This window comes from Aulostomus chinensis, chromosome 23 (assembly GCF_037954235.1).
Source record: "Aulostomus chinensis isolate RoL2024-O1b breed Wild chromosome 23, RoL_Achi_v1.0, whole genome shotgun sequence".
NCBI classification, from domain to species: domain Eukaryota; kingdom Metazoa; phylum Chordata; class Actinopteri; order Syngnathiformes; family Aulostomidae; genus Aulostomus; species Aulostomus chinensis.
This window is the reverse complement of record NC_141342.1, coordinates 13,904,921-13,918,750: the sequence shown is the minus strand read 5'-3', so window position 1 is coordinate 13,918,750 and position 13,830 is coordinate 13,904,921. Positions and strand designations below refer to the sequence as shown.

General features: G+C 39.0%; 1 protein-coding gene across 1 annotated transcript; it reads left to right on the top strand.

Moving 5' to 3' along the window:
- Nucleotides 1-2,984: 2,984 nt before the first annotated feature.
- LOC147239679 (pleckstrin homology domain-containing family S member 1-like) lies at nt 2,985-12,964 on the top strand. Its single transcript, XM_086196002.1, has 16 exons — nt 2,985-3,153; nt 3,480-3,517; nt 3,992-4,089; nt 4,282-4,400; nt 4,567-4,701; nt 5,890-5,965; nt 6,063-6,092; nt 6,751-6,801; nt 7,363-7,428; nt 7,553-7,624; nt 7,874-7,902; nt 8,014-8,064; nt 9,971-10,087; nt 10,588-10,683; nt 11,334-11,469; nt 11,569-12,964. The coding sequence occupies exons 2-16, from the start codon at nt 3,493-3,495 to the stop codon at nt 11,638-11,640; spliced, it is 1,173 nt and encodes a 390-aa protein (XP_086052128.1). The 5' UTR covers nt 2,985-3,153; nt 3,480-3,492; the 3' UTR covers nt 11,641-12,964.
- The last annotated feature ends 866 nt before the right edge of the window (nt 12,965-13,830 follow it).

Genomic DNA, 13,830 nt, shown 5'->3' with positions numbered 1-13,830 from the left:
ACCACCACCACCACCACCACCCAAAAAAATGGCATGTTCCTTTAACTTGCTTGTGGCTCAAACTTGCTAAAGTGCATATGATCAGAATTATACATTATGAAGGTCCAACAAATCCATTTATAACTTTGATTTTAATTTCTTTTATTAAATCCTAAATTCCTGGCATTCTTCCTGACTAGAAAACTCAGCTTCTACTCCAGACAGAGAACTGTAGAAAACTGTGTCATGAATTTGGGAAATATTATGTAAAGTTGGACTGAAGCATAAATGCCACATTATTTCACTGTATATTAGTGTTGTACATTGTCATACACTACAGTATCAGATTCCTACCTTCCTATTTAAAAATTGAGCCTTCATTCAGAACCAAAAAAAAAAGCACAATTAAATAGCTTTAATTATTTTGAACATATCGCCAACGATCTAAAATATAATATTGAGTAAGTGATTTACTGTTAGAGTTACTTGATAAAATCTTATTTAAAAAAAATGAAATACATTTGCTAAGTTTGTTGTTGAAAACATGCTGTGTTTTTTTATTTTTTGTCCCCAAGTGTGTCAATCACAGAGGCAGCTATTACTGGCGGTGACAAGTCTTATCACAATCCACATCACGTCTCCAATACACATCTGATTGTTGCTGCAGTTCTTCACTCCACCGCATGTGTCAGTAACTCTGGGGAATCAGTAGCTTTATTTTGTCATTCTATTTTCCTTTTCATTCTTTGTATTTTTATCAGTCTTTTTTTTTTTCTAGCATTATTAATTTAATATTTATTGGTGCCAGAAGCGTGATCCATAACGGCACGACAAATTTCCCATTTTACACCCAGTGCACTTGTCCAACACAGACACACCTCTCGAATCCTCTCGACACATGGATCTCTGATCAGTGACGTGGTGCCCAACCTGTGCTGAAAGGAGTGTTTGCTCCACTTGTTTTGGAATGGAATTGATGGAGGGTAATTTTTTTTTTTTTTAAGCGTATTTTTTAGGGGTAAACATTTTAAATGCTTTACGGTGTTAAATGCTGTTGTCCTCAGGAATATATTTGAAAGGATTTGGAGAAATGAATGAATGAAATAAATTGAAAGTATAATCTGGCCCAATTTTTTATTTTATTTTTTTTTTAATTTTGGGGCAATAATACATTGTTGAAATAATTTCAAAAACAGAGGAATGCTTATGTAAAAATCTTTATTGTATTAAACATGAAGAATTTATTGTGTAAGGAGTTGTGTGATTTTTTTGATTGACGTGATGTTGAATAACACCACAAAGGAACTACCACTTAACTACCATTGTGTGACATCGTGCCTCATATCTGCTGGTGCCAACTAGTGTGTCAGTAGTATTACGTGAACAACTATTACCTCATTTTGAAATGGAGTTAGTACAAATGTGGAAGACGTAATCTGGCGCAGATTTGCCTTTAAAAGTTTTCCTTTTTTTAAAAATTTAACTGTACAAAGTAGGGATTTCGGACATTTTCGGTACATTTGGTTGGTCTTTTCATGAGATATCAACACTTTCATTGTTGATGGTAGCAACAGCGAAGTGAAGAATTCCTGTTCATTTCATACTGGATTGTGAAAGAGGAACCACTGTGTTATTTTTAATAAACCCACAGGCGGAAAAAAAAAAAGATCAAATAAACACAGGGAGACTCTCCAGTTTTCCGTTTAAACTTGTTGAGACAAATCTGACACACATAAATTCAAAGCTCATGGTTTCACAAGTTTAGAATGTCAGATAAGGTGCCTGATTTCCCGCGGTGGAAACATTTATTTTGATTTTAGATTTGATTTGCAAATAAATGCAGACCAGTGTATTTGTGGTTCAGTTCAGATTAACTGAGACATTTCCTTTATTAGTGACGTATAAATGCTGACTTTGTCTGACTGGGTAATAATTAAATGCTTCCTGGTGCCAGAAGGGAGACTATTGTACAGGCCGATCTAATCGTGGTTGCCGATGAACTCACAGCACTAAATATGTCTTGGTGACAGGGTTTGATGACCGGCAGCAGGTTGATGTTGAGCCTCGGCATTCTCCAACTCATCCGTCAGAATCAGTCATTTCAGGAGTTGCAGAAATTCTGCATAATCATGGTTCCCAGAAGATGGAGCCCTCTCACCCTTACTTCCCATCACTAAACAGGGAAATACTTCTCCATCTACCAGAGGGACTGACATTGTTGCTGTTCGTTAAGGTTGCACCAGGGAGTTTTTCATTGGAAACTCATTCAAAAGTAGATGGTGCAAATTTTTGTGAGGATCTGTTTGTAACAAAGATGTTTGTTAAGGGTAGGGAGGATGCCTCTGCTGTGCAATATTTGAATTAAAATGGTATGGGGTACGGGCCTTCTGGATCTAGTTTAAATCATAATTGAACGCATGATTCAGAGCCATAAGCTTCTGGGTTTGAACTTGAGTGAACACCCATTGTGGTGCCTTGAGTTGGTTCTACCTATGTGTGTGTATGTGTGTGTGTGTGTGTGTGTGTGTGTGTGTGTGTGTGTGTGTGTGTGTGTGTAGGTTCTTTAGCCATATACATGTCACCCCTTTGACTGAGTGGTGACCTGTCAAGGGTCTCGCCCGGGATTGATTCCGAAGACACAGCAAGCGCGCTGGTGATCAGAAATTGTACTTTATCCGTTTAGATGATTGGACGTACAGTACAGTTGGAGTGGGAAGCTGTAAATCCTGAAAATTTCCCCGGTGAGTCGGCTCAATAAAACCCATCAGCCTACATGGTCCTCCTGTGTGCTTTTCAATTACATTTAAGTCACAGTTGATTTAGTGGTGTTTATCTGCCATGTTCCACCTGCTGTCCTACTCATGCCAGTTAAAAACTCGAAAGCACTCAAGCAACCTTCTTCCTCTTCCTCTTTTTCTCCACGCAAAATTTCCCCACATTCTCATTGAGTTAACAAATCGAGTTTCACATTGAACAAAGTTCATCAGGAAACCTAACGCTCAGCACCGCTGTCATTCTTTCAAGCTGGTGGCACAAGGAACCGGAATGTCAACTTTCCCCTTTTTTGGACTGTGATGTCTTCGTTTGTCGGTAAAGCCAGAGGAACTCGCTGGTGCACAGCAGTGTTTTACAAAGTTGAGGTGAGAGAAGGATCCCTGTGCAGGCACTCCACAAGTAAGCATGTTATATATTTTCTGTTCTGTATGAATCAAATCTATTGTTCATTTTAAAGGCCTCATGTTTACTTTTATTTTAGAATATTGTTCTTTTTAAATCATATAACAGTAGCTGTGTTGTATATTTTTGTACTTATGATTGATTTTTTTTTTTACGTTTATTTACTTCAAAGGTCAACTCTACACCTGCGCATTTTGAGCCTTGTTCTAACGTTATTTTAAAAGCCACCTTGTTCACGTGAAACTATCTATCCAGTGGATATTTTATGCCCTTTTTTTAAGACAGACATCTTATATTGTTGTTGTTTTTTCTTTGAATTCCAGGTGTTGCGTTACCATGCATAAAGGCTTGAAGAGCCCAGGTGAAATGTTCCATTTGTTTTCAGTATTTGATTTTTGTTGTTGTTGTTGTTCAACACCTTCACTGGAATTTTGGACCTACAAAAATCTGTTTTTGTGATTAATCTTGTTAAGCCATCGAGTCTCAGAACATGTGATGTGCGAAAGTACCAACAAAATGCGCAGAATCAAAAATACTACTTTCGCTACTTACGATGTGATTGCTGAATTTACTTTCAACTGCTTTTGTTTCTTTTCTTGCCTATTTGTGGTAGCCTCATAAAAACACCCGGAGTTCTGTAAAGATGAAGATTAAATCTGGAAAGGAGTATACAAATACATTTTCTCTAGTTGCATTGGAAGAAGTCTCCCTTATCTGAGTGAAATGCTGATAGCATAGATTTACTTTTACTAGGCGTTAGATTTGGCAAGATTGTGACGTTTTGTGGTTTATTTAAAGAATCTCTCAACAAAAGGCTTTTTTTCGTTTTCCTCAGGTGGAAGTGTGACCTTCTACAGATCAGCTGAAGATGCGACAGAAATCAGATCTGGATACTTGTACAAGTCTCCTCCTCCAAAACGTTTAACCACAGAGGTAACAAATAAAATACTGTGAATTTTTTTTTCGTGTAATAATAACAACAACAAAAAAAACAACAAAAAAACCCAAATTAAATCCTTTCGTTTGGAATAAAATAAAGATGTATGTTGTTATGTACAAATTACTTGAGTTTGTGCAAGAATTGATTTTATTCATTTGCATCATTTCCTTATGACTCTCCTGCAGAGGTCATGGAAGAGGCGATATTTTGTATTCCTCAAAGTCAGCGAAGAGGAACATCATCTCATGTACTTCAAGACTCATGAGGAAATGGACCGGCCTCTTGGAGGGATCGATTTGTCACAGTACGTCACTACCACACAACCTAATGTCCTGCCTTAAATAAAGCATAAACACGGAACATTAATCAACACACTTCTTCAATAAATCCATTTGTGAGCCCGTTTGCATGTTGTTTTTCAAGTTTGACGCCACTCTTTTATAAAATATATGTATGTGTCCCTCTGTCAGGATTTCCCTTTTATATAGGAGCCCTCAAGAACACCACAAGTGGAACTGGGTACAGAAGAATTTCAAGTGTTCTCCGTCATGCGTGTTGTACATCAGGGCTGCTGAGCGGGACTACTTTCTAGTTGGAGAAAACAGGTCAGTCGGCTGGACTCTGTGGAGGCACTGTGATGGAATTTACTGCTTTGTACAGTAAAATTGCCAGACATGCCAGAGCGCAGACAGGAATGTGTTAATTACACCACACAGACACTTTGATGAACAATTAGGATTAGCGCTTCCTTAGCTTTGAGAAGAGGTGAGGCATTTGTGGAAATGAAGAATATGCAACATCTGTTCTGACAGTCTGTTTTTGTATTTTGTTAAAGTACTTCATAGATAAACACTCACAGCTACATTGATCGCTCTGATTTAAAGGAGCAACCTCATTCTACCCTTTCTCTCGTCTGTGGGTGCGTTAGAGAACCCGAGAGCCACAAACACTTGCTGACAGCTAGTTAGCTTAGCGCCATAAATGGTTGTGAATAGGCAGGTTAGCATACCCCTAACCTGTCTGTTCTGCTTCCAAAACCTGTAGTTCTCCCTCTCTATATTCTGGTTCAAACAGATAAGATCCAGAATCTGGATTTGCAGGCAAGGACCATTTTTGGAGAAAAGAGTGTTTGGTGCCAAGGGAAGAGTTAGCATGGCTTCTCTAAGAGTCACCAGACACACTTTTCTCCTGAAGACTCTTTCCTTGCATTAATAGAACCAGGACCATACATTGAATTCCTCATGAAACAATAACTCAAGACTTCAAGACATTGCTCTTTATTAGATGCATAGCCGGAACTACTTTCCTGTCTGGAGGTAGTGATTTTCACCTCAAAATTTTGGCTAGCAAAACAAAATGTTTGTTGAGAACAAGAAGAGCTGGTTTTGAATGAAGTATGCCAATATTTACCATCCGCTACCATTGATTGTGCTAAGCTAACTACCGTAGCTCCCAGCTAATGCCTGTAAAATAATAGCTATCTTCTTGTGTAGCTCTGGTAAGCATGGCGAATAATCAAATTTCCTAAAAAAAAAAAAAAAAAAATTTTAAAAAAGACCACTGCGGTACCCTCAGAAACCCCCATTCCTACTATTTTGAGAGTTTGTGCAATCAAAATGGAATTACAACAGCCTCAACTTCTATTCTGCTTGCACAAAATTGTTTTTGAACGTCACAATTTCCATTTTATAATTGATTTTGAAATTGCATTTTAAATTAAACATCATAGCCATAATTTGGCTTGAGCCTAAAAAAAAAAAAAGATGCGTTTCATACATCCGTCTTACTTTTAGTGATGAAGTGGAAGTCTGGTTCTCTGACATCTTTGATGCCCTGGATAAGCGACCGCATAAAGTACTCACCTCCGAGGTATATTAAGGTTTTCTTGGTCTCAAAATTATTTCTATCGCCAGCAACACTGCTGTCAATCACAATGACTGCCTCATATCTGTTTGTTCTGCTTAAGGAAATCACAACTGGAGGTGCAACTGTTCAGGTAAATATGAAGAAGAACTCATTAAAACATCATCATATTATGTAAAACAAGAAACATATCACACACCTACTGAGTGAAACTTTGTCAACAGATGAATTCGAAGAAGATTTAGTAACATGCACTGAGGGGATGTTGGGGTTTTACATTCTGTGCAGGGAAGTTGCAATAGAAGATAGCATCTATTTTCTCCAGTTCCTTCCTCTCAGTCCACCTGCAGCAGGATTTTGGATCAGCAGCAGAGTTTTTTGGAGACTTGTTGCAGCAGCCTGATAATGCCATAATCTTGCCTGGAAGTCACAAGCGGCGAGTTTTTCTGCATATTTAGAGACAGAAGGGGATTTTATTTTTAGTGTTGTTATATGGTGAAACAAGTTAGTCCAAGAGGTGCGATTTATATGGGAGTTAAAGGACTGATCCTGATCAAAGATAGGCCCCAGGATCCTTCCAGCCCTGGGGGCCGAAGCACAGCTCGACTGCGTCAATAGACAGTTGGTGTCTGAGGTGCTCGGGGCCAAATTGAGCAATAAAGTTCATTTTTTGAGCTCAGAAACTGGACCATCAATTGTCACCTCGTTCTCGTCCCGCAACTCAATCAGCCATGTTTATCCAGCAGCTCTTTAAAATGAAACTTAAAAATAGTCTGTCCTTCTTTTAACAGGTGATTTCAAAGCCCCTTTTGCAGATGAAAGCTACTGTTACCACTGAAAAGGTTTGTTCATGATTCATTTCCTCATTTATCTGGCGAAACCAAATGCATCCAGGGAAGCCTGTGAGCACAAGGAGGAATATCACATCACAAGCGACTAAATAATAATAATAATAATAATAATAAGGATGATCATGATCATGATCATGATAATTATTTTGTGTTTTTGCCCTGTTTTTGTTTTATTTCTCAGTTACTTTCTGGTTATTTCTCAAGTTGTTGCTTTTTTCAAGGAATTTCTTGAAAACGTACACATTTTGATAGAAGAAATGTAAATTTGATGAGGCGGAAGGCAGATTAGAATATTAGCAAAAATGAAGAAAAAAAAAAGATTTCTACCCAGTTATTGCAGAAAATGATGAACATTTTTGAAAGCAATGCCTTACATTTTACGTTTAATTTCAATTTCCGAGGCTCACGCCTGGGATGTAGTTCACTTGTTTTTTATTATTATTTCTACAGAACTCAAGAAATGTATGCTCTCAAAATATGATTTTAATCATCAAAATACATATATTTGTTTGTATTTATTGACTTATTTGTGTTATATTTCTCTTTTGTCAGCCAAAACTGCGTTCCATGTCTGACCCATCCCACACGACTTTGGGCAAGAACGCTAGAAGATTCAAGGTGCAACATCTTGACTTGATACTATTTGTAATTCGAAACCATAAACGTGCATTTTTAAAAAGGAGGTATTAGTCGTTCAAATGAGAAATTTTGATTACATGTCAGCTTTCTGATTCACCGGCAGGAGGAAGAAAACAGAAAAAGAAATTCAGAGCCGATCTACAACTACCCAAGATCGTACATGAGCCCGGGACAAGTGGGTTTTTGTCTAAATAGATAAAGAAATGTAGAGTTCAAAATCATAAATCCGATTTGAGTTCCTAACATATGTGAAATATTAAGGAATCAACCAGACATTTTTATTGAATTGCTTTAATCTTGATATTACAAATCAGCCTGTAACCTTTCAGCTCTATTGAGAACTGACCTCACTATGATTCACTTCATTCTGATTTTCTATGATTAATAAAGAATTATTTCTCTTTGGTTTGTCTTTCCAAATAAGGTGAATGGTACTGAGTCGGTGGAGTCGATGTGAGTTTGATGATGTCAGAGATCATCCGCACGTTCGTGATCATTCATTTTATGCAGCCTTTTCAATTTCATTCATGTCTTCTTTGGGTTTGGTCTTTTTTTTTTCCGTAGCTACGAAACAATGGAGGAGTTGAAAAGCCAGGAGGAGACAATTGAAGAATTGTAAGTATTTTTTTGAATCCTGAATCCAGTCTGTCAGTCAGGTTTCTAACAAGATAAAGACCCAGATCTCCCCTCCGTCCTTGTTTGACGAGGAGGCAGCTGAAGACAAGTAGGTCTTCAGATGGATTGCTTTTCTTCTCTTTGCGGCTTTGGGTTTGTTTTTGTCTTCAGTGTCGATGCCCTTTGCTTTTGTCACTGGCCTAGATCCAAAAATAGCTTCCTCACCACTGTAGACTGTTGTTTTTTTTTACAGGGTGTTGACACACCTACACCCAGAATAATCAAAGCGAATGAACACCTCAGAGCCAGTTTTAAAACTTCCCCGTTTGAACACTCAAAGCTTTTCTTCCCTGTGACGGACTTCCCCACCACGTAGCATCTTAAATAAGACTGCCTGTTTCATTCATAAAACGCTTCATAAACTTTTCTTTTACATTCAAAACACGACATTAGAGATCCTTTACTTAAGTCTATTAAGAAAGTGCATGGCAGTGAGCCACCACACACACACATACACACACTTCATGTCAGAATCGGTGTGAGTGTGTGAAAATGCAGCAAACATTATATTTGTAATGTGAAATGTTCATTTTATTTTGTCAAAATGGATTTAAATCTGGGTTGGAAAAAAAAGTCTCACTTATCTGATAACGAAGTAAAGTTATAAATACCTGTATTTTTTTTTTCATTAGATACTCCAGCCTTAGTCGGTGCTGTAGCAGCCAGAAAAATTCAGGTCTTGGGCTTTGTTGTGTTTGTCACGGTCTAGTCTGCTAACAGCAGAAATACTGTGAACGCTCCTCACCAGGAAACACAACCGACCGACTGCCATTATTCAAACACAACATTTTATTGCTACCCTTCTTTACAATTTTCACTCTTTCCTGCAAACGAACCCCTTTATTAAATCCAACAATGACTCCGACCAGTGAATCAGCATTATTCCATCGAGGGACATTGTTTTTGTCCCTATTAGCACGTGTTGTCACCAATGTGGGCGGCATGGCTCAGGGGTAGAGTGGCCGTCTAGTAACAGAAGGGTCGCTGGTTGGATCCTCGACCCCGGTGACCATGTCGAAGTGTCCTTGAGCAAGATACTGGACCCATAATTGCTCCTGATGAGTAGGTTGGTGTCTTGCATGGCAGCCTCCACCATCAGTGTGTGAGCTTGTGTGTGTGTGTGTGTGTGTGTGTGTGTGTGTGTGTGTGTGTGTGTGTGAATGAGATGACACTTTAAAGCGCTTTGAGTGCCGCTGAGGTAGAAAAGCGCTATATAAAACTGAGTAAAAGAAAAACAAATGTCCAGCCTGAACTTGACAGCAGGTCACGTGACACCGACTCTTCCTTATTTCAGCTGGTATTTTTAGATATCAGATAGTGGAAAACTCCCATGGCGTTGACCGGTATGAAGCTCACGTATGCTTCGATGCTTATCGGAGTTTACCACATCCCTCACTGTACATCTGATATCTCAAGAAGGACCGATAAACATTCCTCTTTTGGCCGTTGCGATGTGTGTTGCTCTGATCTATAGCAGTAGTTCCTCTAAATTTAGCCTAAGAGCCACTTCATTCAGCTCAAAAGGTTTATCTTTAACTTGTACCTCCACAGTGATTCTCTTGCTTCAATGATTTTAATAATACCAAGGTGTCTGGTGGTCACAGCTCAAAAAACTGAGGTGAAATTGTTGTTTTTTTCATTGCATACAACATGGCGGCGCCTTTTTTTTTTTTAACCCACCCACGAGAGCACACATGGAAAAATCTGTTGTTCAGTCATTCCCACGGCAGCGCATGCACGTGTCCCTTTGTGTAGCTTCAGTAAACATCAGCGTCATTGTGCCTCCTGCTCCTTTGTGAGACAAATACTAGATCTGGAAGAACTAACATGTAAATCCCTTTCACAGAGATGAAGGTCTTCAGCGCTCAGACAGCAGCAGCGGCTACAGCGACAACAGTCCCAGCTCACCTGACGAGATGCTGGACGTACGGAACGAGCTGGAGATGCAAAGTTCTACTGAGAGGTGCAGCAGCTGACCTTCAAACCCTGCAAAAATAAACATTTAGAGGCTAATCATGAACAGAGTTTAAAAAGGTCCCTCAGTCGACACGTGTACAATGCGACATTCAAAACGTCCGTGTGTCAAAAGCAGTTTTTGTAATGTTTACATAAAACAAAACAAAACAAAAAAAAAAGGATGCTTTTTGGGTGAGTCAGAGCAAATAGATAAGCTGAGATGAATGGCGAGACTGACACGCTGCTGGACTGGTTCGAGAGGGTTCCCGCTGACACACGGTGGTTATCAGGGTTTGAAGAATAACAAGCTAAACTTGAAAATAAACAGGCTTCACTTTGCTGCCAGAACGCCGATAGAACGAACGCAAACCTGATAAAGGTTGGTTTTTACAACGAAAAAAAAATATCGTATATATTGTAAGAAAATTTCAATTTAAAAAAAATGTGCTTAGTCTAATGTAAAGCATCATACAATCATGATATAAGGACTTTTATGTGTCATTGCAGCCTGGATCTTCACAGTCCAAAGGAGAGAGACATTGAGATCAAGCAGGCAGATCTGAAGAAACACCTGACAGTAACTGAAGTGGGAGGAAAACCCAAGTATGTTTATATAGAAAGAAGAAATCCACTAATGATCAAGAGTCAGAGGGCATTTGAGTTTGATCTTTGTGAGAATACATTGATTCGGCTTTTTAACGTGAATCGGTTAAAACTGTTGATTAGACCCGGCTGCTGTACAGGACTGACGTTTGACCCTCAGCTGCTACTTTCAGAAATCTTCGGAATTTTTCAAAAATATCATCGACTGCTGCATCGCTATTCTCGATCCAAAAAAAGTTAATGTCCAATATATAAATACATACATACAATACATGTACCTATGTCAGAGACAAAAAGAATCCTTTTTTCATTCCTTGTGTCATTAATTACTGGTTACTTTTCAAATTATACTTGCAAAACACTCTCAATCGTGAGTGCCTTTAGCGTTTATACTTTCAGTGTGTTTTGATGCAAGTGCAGTGGTATTCCAATGCTGTGCTGACATTTTCAAAGCAAAACTTTAAACTGTGGTTTTGCTACTTTTCTTTTGATTTGTAAAATTACCTTTCCCAAAATTATTTCTAGAAGTATTCGTTTATACGTTGAAGTGTTGAGGAAAAAAATCGTGGTGAAGAAACTAACATCACTTGACTTTGTGCCCTTAATTTGTTTGTGTGTGTGTGTGTGTGTGTGTGTGTGTTTTTTTACAGTGTGTCTGCATGGACAGGCCAGCCCCAGACAGTCTGTCTCTTCCACAAAGGCGACCAAATTCTTGCGATCAACGACCTTCACACCAGCACCTTGGAGGAGTTCAACATGTACGTCAGCAGGTCGCTCAAGAACGAGGTAGGTTCTTCCTGAGACCCACACGGAACACCAGAACACACTCTCAGTGATTAAGACACTGCTAACATTTGTGGTCCTTCTAAATGATCGGTCCTTCAGGTGAGAGTGACCATTCTGCGCCAGCCTGGGTGTCCACCTCTGCATTTGCCCAACTGCCCCTGCAACGGTTGAACATCAGTCATTTACTCCCTCCGTATCTTGATGTTGGGTTTGTCCTGGAAAGTGACCAGCAACTATTGATCTGTTACTCTTATACTTCATTTAAATGTTTCTTAGAGTTAAACATGAAGGTAAAGGCTGCAAACTGCAAAGGCTGGATTGACAAGATGCCTCATCACCCAAACAGATTGAATTCAAGTGCTACAGTTTTGTAACGAGCTTAGTTCATAGTTGCCTGTTTTTGTTGTGCAGAACCGTGATGATACATGAGAAAATATTCGGCATGTCACAGTGACTCAGAACACCTGGTTGATGCCAAAGATAAAATAGACTTACACAAGCACCTGGAACCGAATCAATTGTGCGTTCTAAAAGGTGTCGCTTGTTCAGGATGTGTACACAAATATGCACCTGCACATTGTTCATAATCAGCTTTTCAAGTGATCAATGTATTGGTTTATGATCCTAATATTATAGCTGTAATTTGAGTGGTAATGATCCAACTTCATTTTCACGTTTGTGGGACTTCAATCACTCTTTTGCCTATATTCTTGTTTTGTTTTTTTTTTAAAAGAACTGCTGTACCAAACAAAGAGGAATGTCATCAGCCATTGAGAATCATTTCCTGTTTGCTCAGTATTCAGTGCCAGTAATGGTAACCTGCGCTGGTACGCCACGATTTGTCAAAAATGCCTGCTTGAGGAATTATTCAATGGAATTCGTCCCTCCTCTTTAGTTTCTTACATAAATTAACCAGCTCGCATTTTATCACACACACACACACACACACACACACACACACACACACACAAACACACTTCAGATGCTTTGCCAGAAAAGGAGGTGGATGAGTAATAAAAGACCAGTGTTGCTTGTTGATGTGTCTCAGATTGTTTGCAGCAAATCTCACTGATCTGGAGGAGGAATGAGACAGAGGACAATGGGTTGAAACGTAGTTTGAATAATCTAGTTCATGTAACAGGAGGAGGGTGAAGCCCGCCTCTAAAACCTCAAACGTCACGTTATAATATCTAACAGTGGCAAAAAAAAAGCCATCTTTACAGTGACATTGTCTGAGTCTGTCTAAGATAAATTTACTGAGTTTTAAAAGAAGCGTTTCTGGCAGGTACGAATTCTGACACTGTTCAGGTCAACTGTCGTACCCAAGCTTCACTATGTTATAATCATGTTCCAACAATGTATATCTATTATATTAAAAATGATTTGAATGTGATCTGAAACGAATGTCTGTAGAGAAGCTCTGATCACGCTGAAGCACTGAATATATTTTAACTGTGAAATTTCAAGGAATAAAATCGCAAAAAAAAAAAAAAAAAAAAAAAGGCTGTGACTACCGGTAATGTTTTTTTCATATGTTTCTACAAAAAAAATAATAAAATCATTTCTATACAACATAACTTTTTACAACCTAGGAATGTGACAATGAGATTTAAGTTCTGTAGCGAACCAGGTCCAAGCCTGAACTATCAGGGTGGAACGGTGAGAAATAGAACCATATTTCAAACAATTTCAGGTCTTTATTTTTAAGACTTCATTCTTGATGTGCCGTGATTCAAAATGACTTCATGTAGGTCGAAGCGAAGTAAAATCTGGTCAACTGGACGTAAGTTTATTTTGAAGACGTTTCACCTCTCATCCGAGAGGCTTCTTCAGTTCTAGTGAAGAGTGTGGAAACTCCAGCTTATAAACCTATGTGGGAGTGGTCAGTGCTATTGTGGTGGAAACGACCCTCCCGAGACTCACCTGGCCTCCCCAAACGACAGTCGTTGTGCGGTGTCAGGGAGTTTCAGGGGTGGTCATTAGGGAGTTTCTCCGACCACTCAGGTGCTAATGGTCTGTGCTGGCAGCAGCCGTTCCACATGGGTCTTTCAGCTGAGCTGAAAACCACTCCCACATAGGTTTATAAGCTGGAGTTTCCACACTCTTCACTAGAACTGAAGAAGCCTCTCGGATGAGAGGTGAAACGTCTTCAAGATAAACTTACGTCCAGTTGACCAGATTTTACTTCGCTTCGATCTACCATGACCTGGATGAATGAGAACCTACACAGACACTTCATGTAGGGGTGGATAATTTATGCAATGAGGTAGAAAAACTCATGATCAAACAAGTGTGCTCATTTCAAAATAAACTCTGAAGCTCGACTTAAGTCAATATTGCAGGAAAATAAACAAAAGGAAG

What these genes read in the sequence shown, in the direction of transcription:
- LOC147239679 (XM_086196002.1), top strand. Translation starts at nt 3,493, where the DNA reads ATGCATAAAGGCTTGAAGAGCCCAG. An exon ending in TAAAGGCTTGAAGAGCCCAG is followed by an intron (nt 3,518 to 3,991) that starts GTGAAATGTTCC and finishes CGTTTTCCTCAG; the next exon opens with GTGGAAGTGTGACCTTCTAC. An exon ending in GGAGGGATCGATTTGTCACA is followed by an intron (nt 4,401 to 4,566) that starts GTACGTCACTAC and finishes TCCCTCTGTCAG; the next exon opens with GATTTCCCTTTTATATAGGA.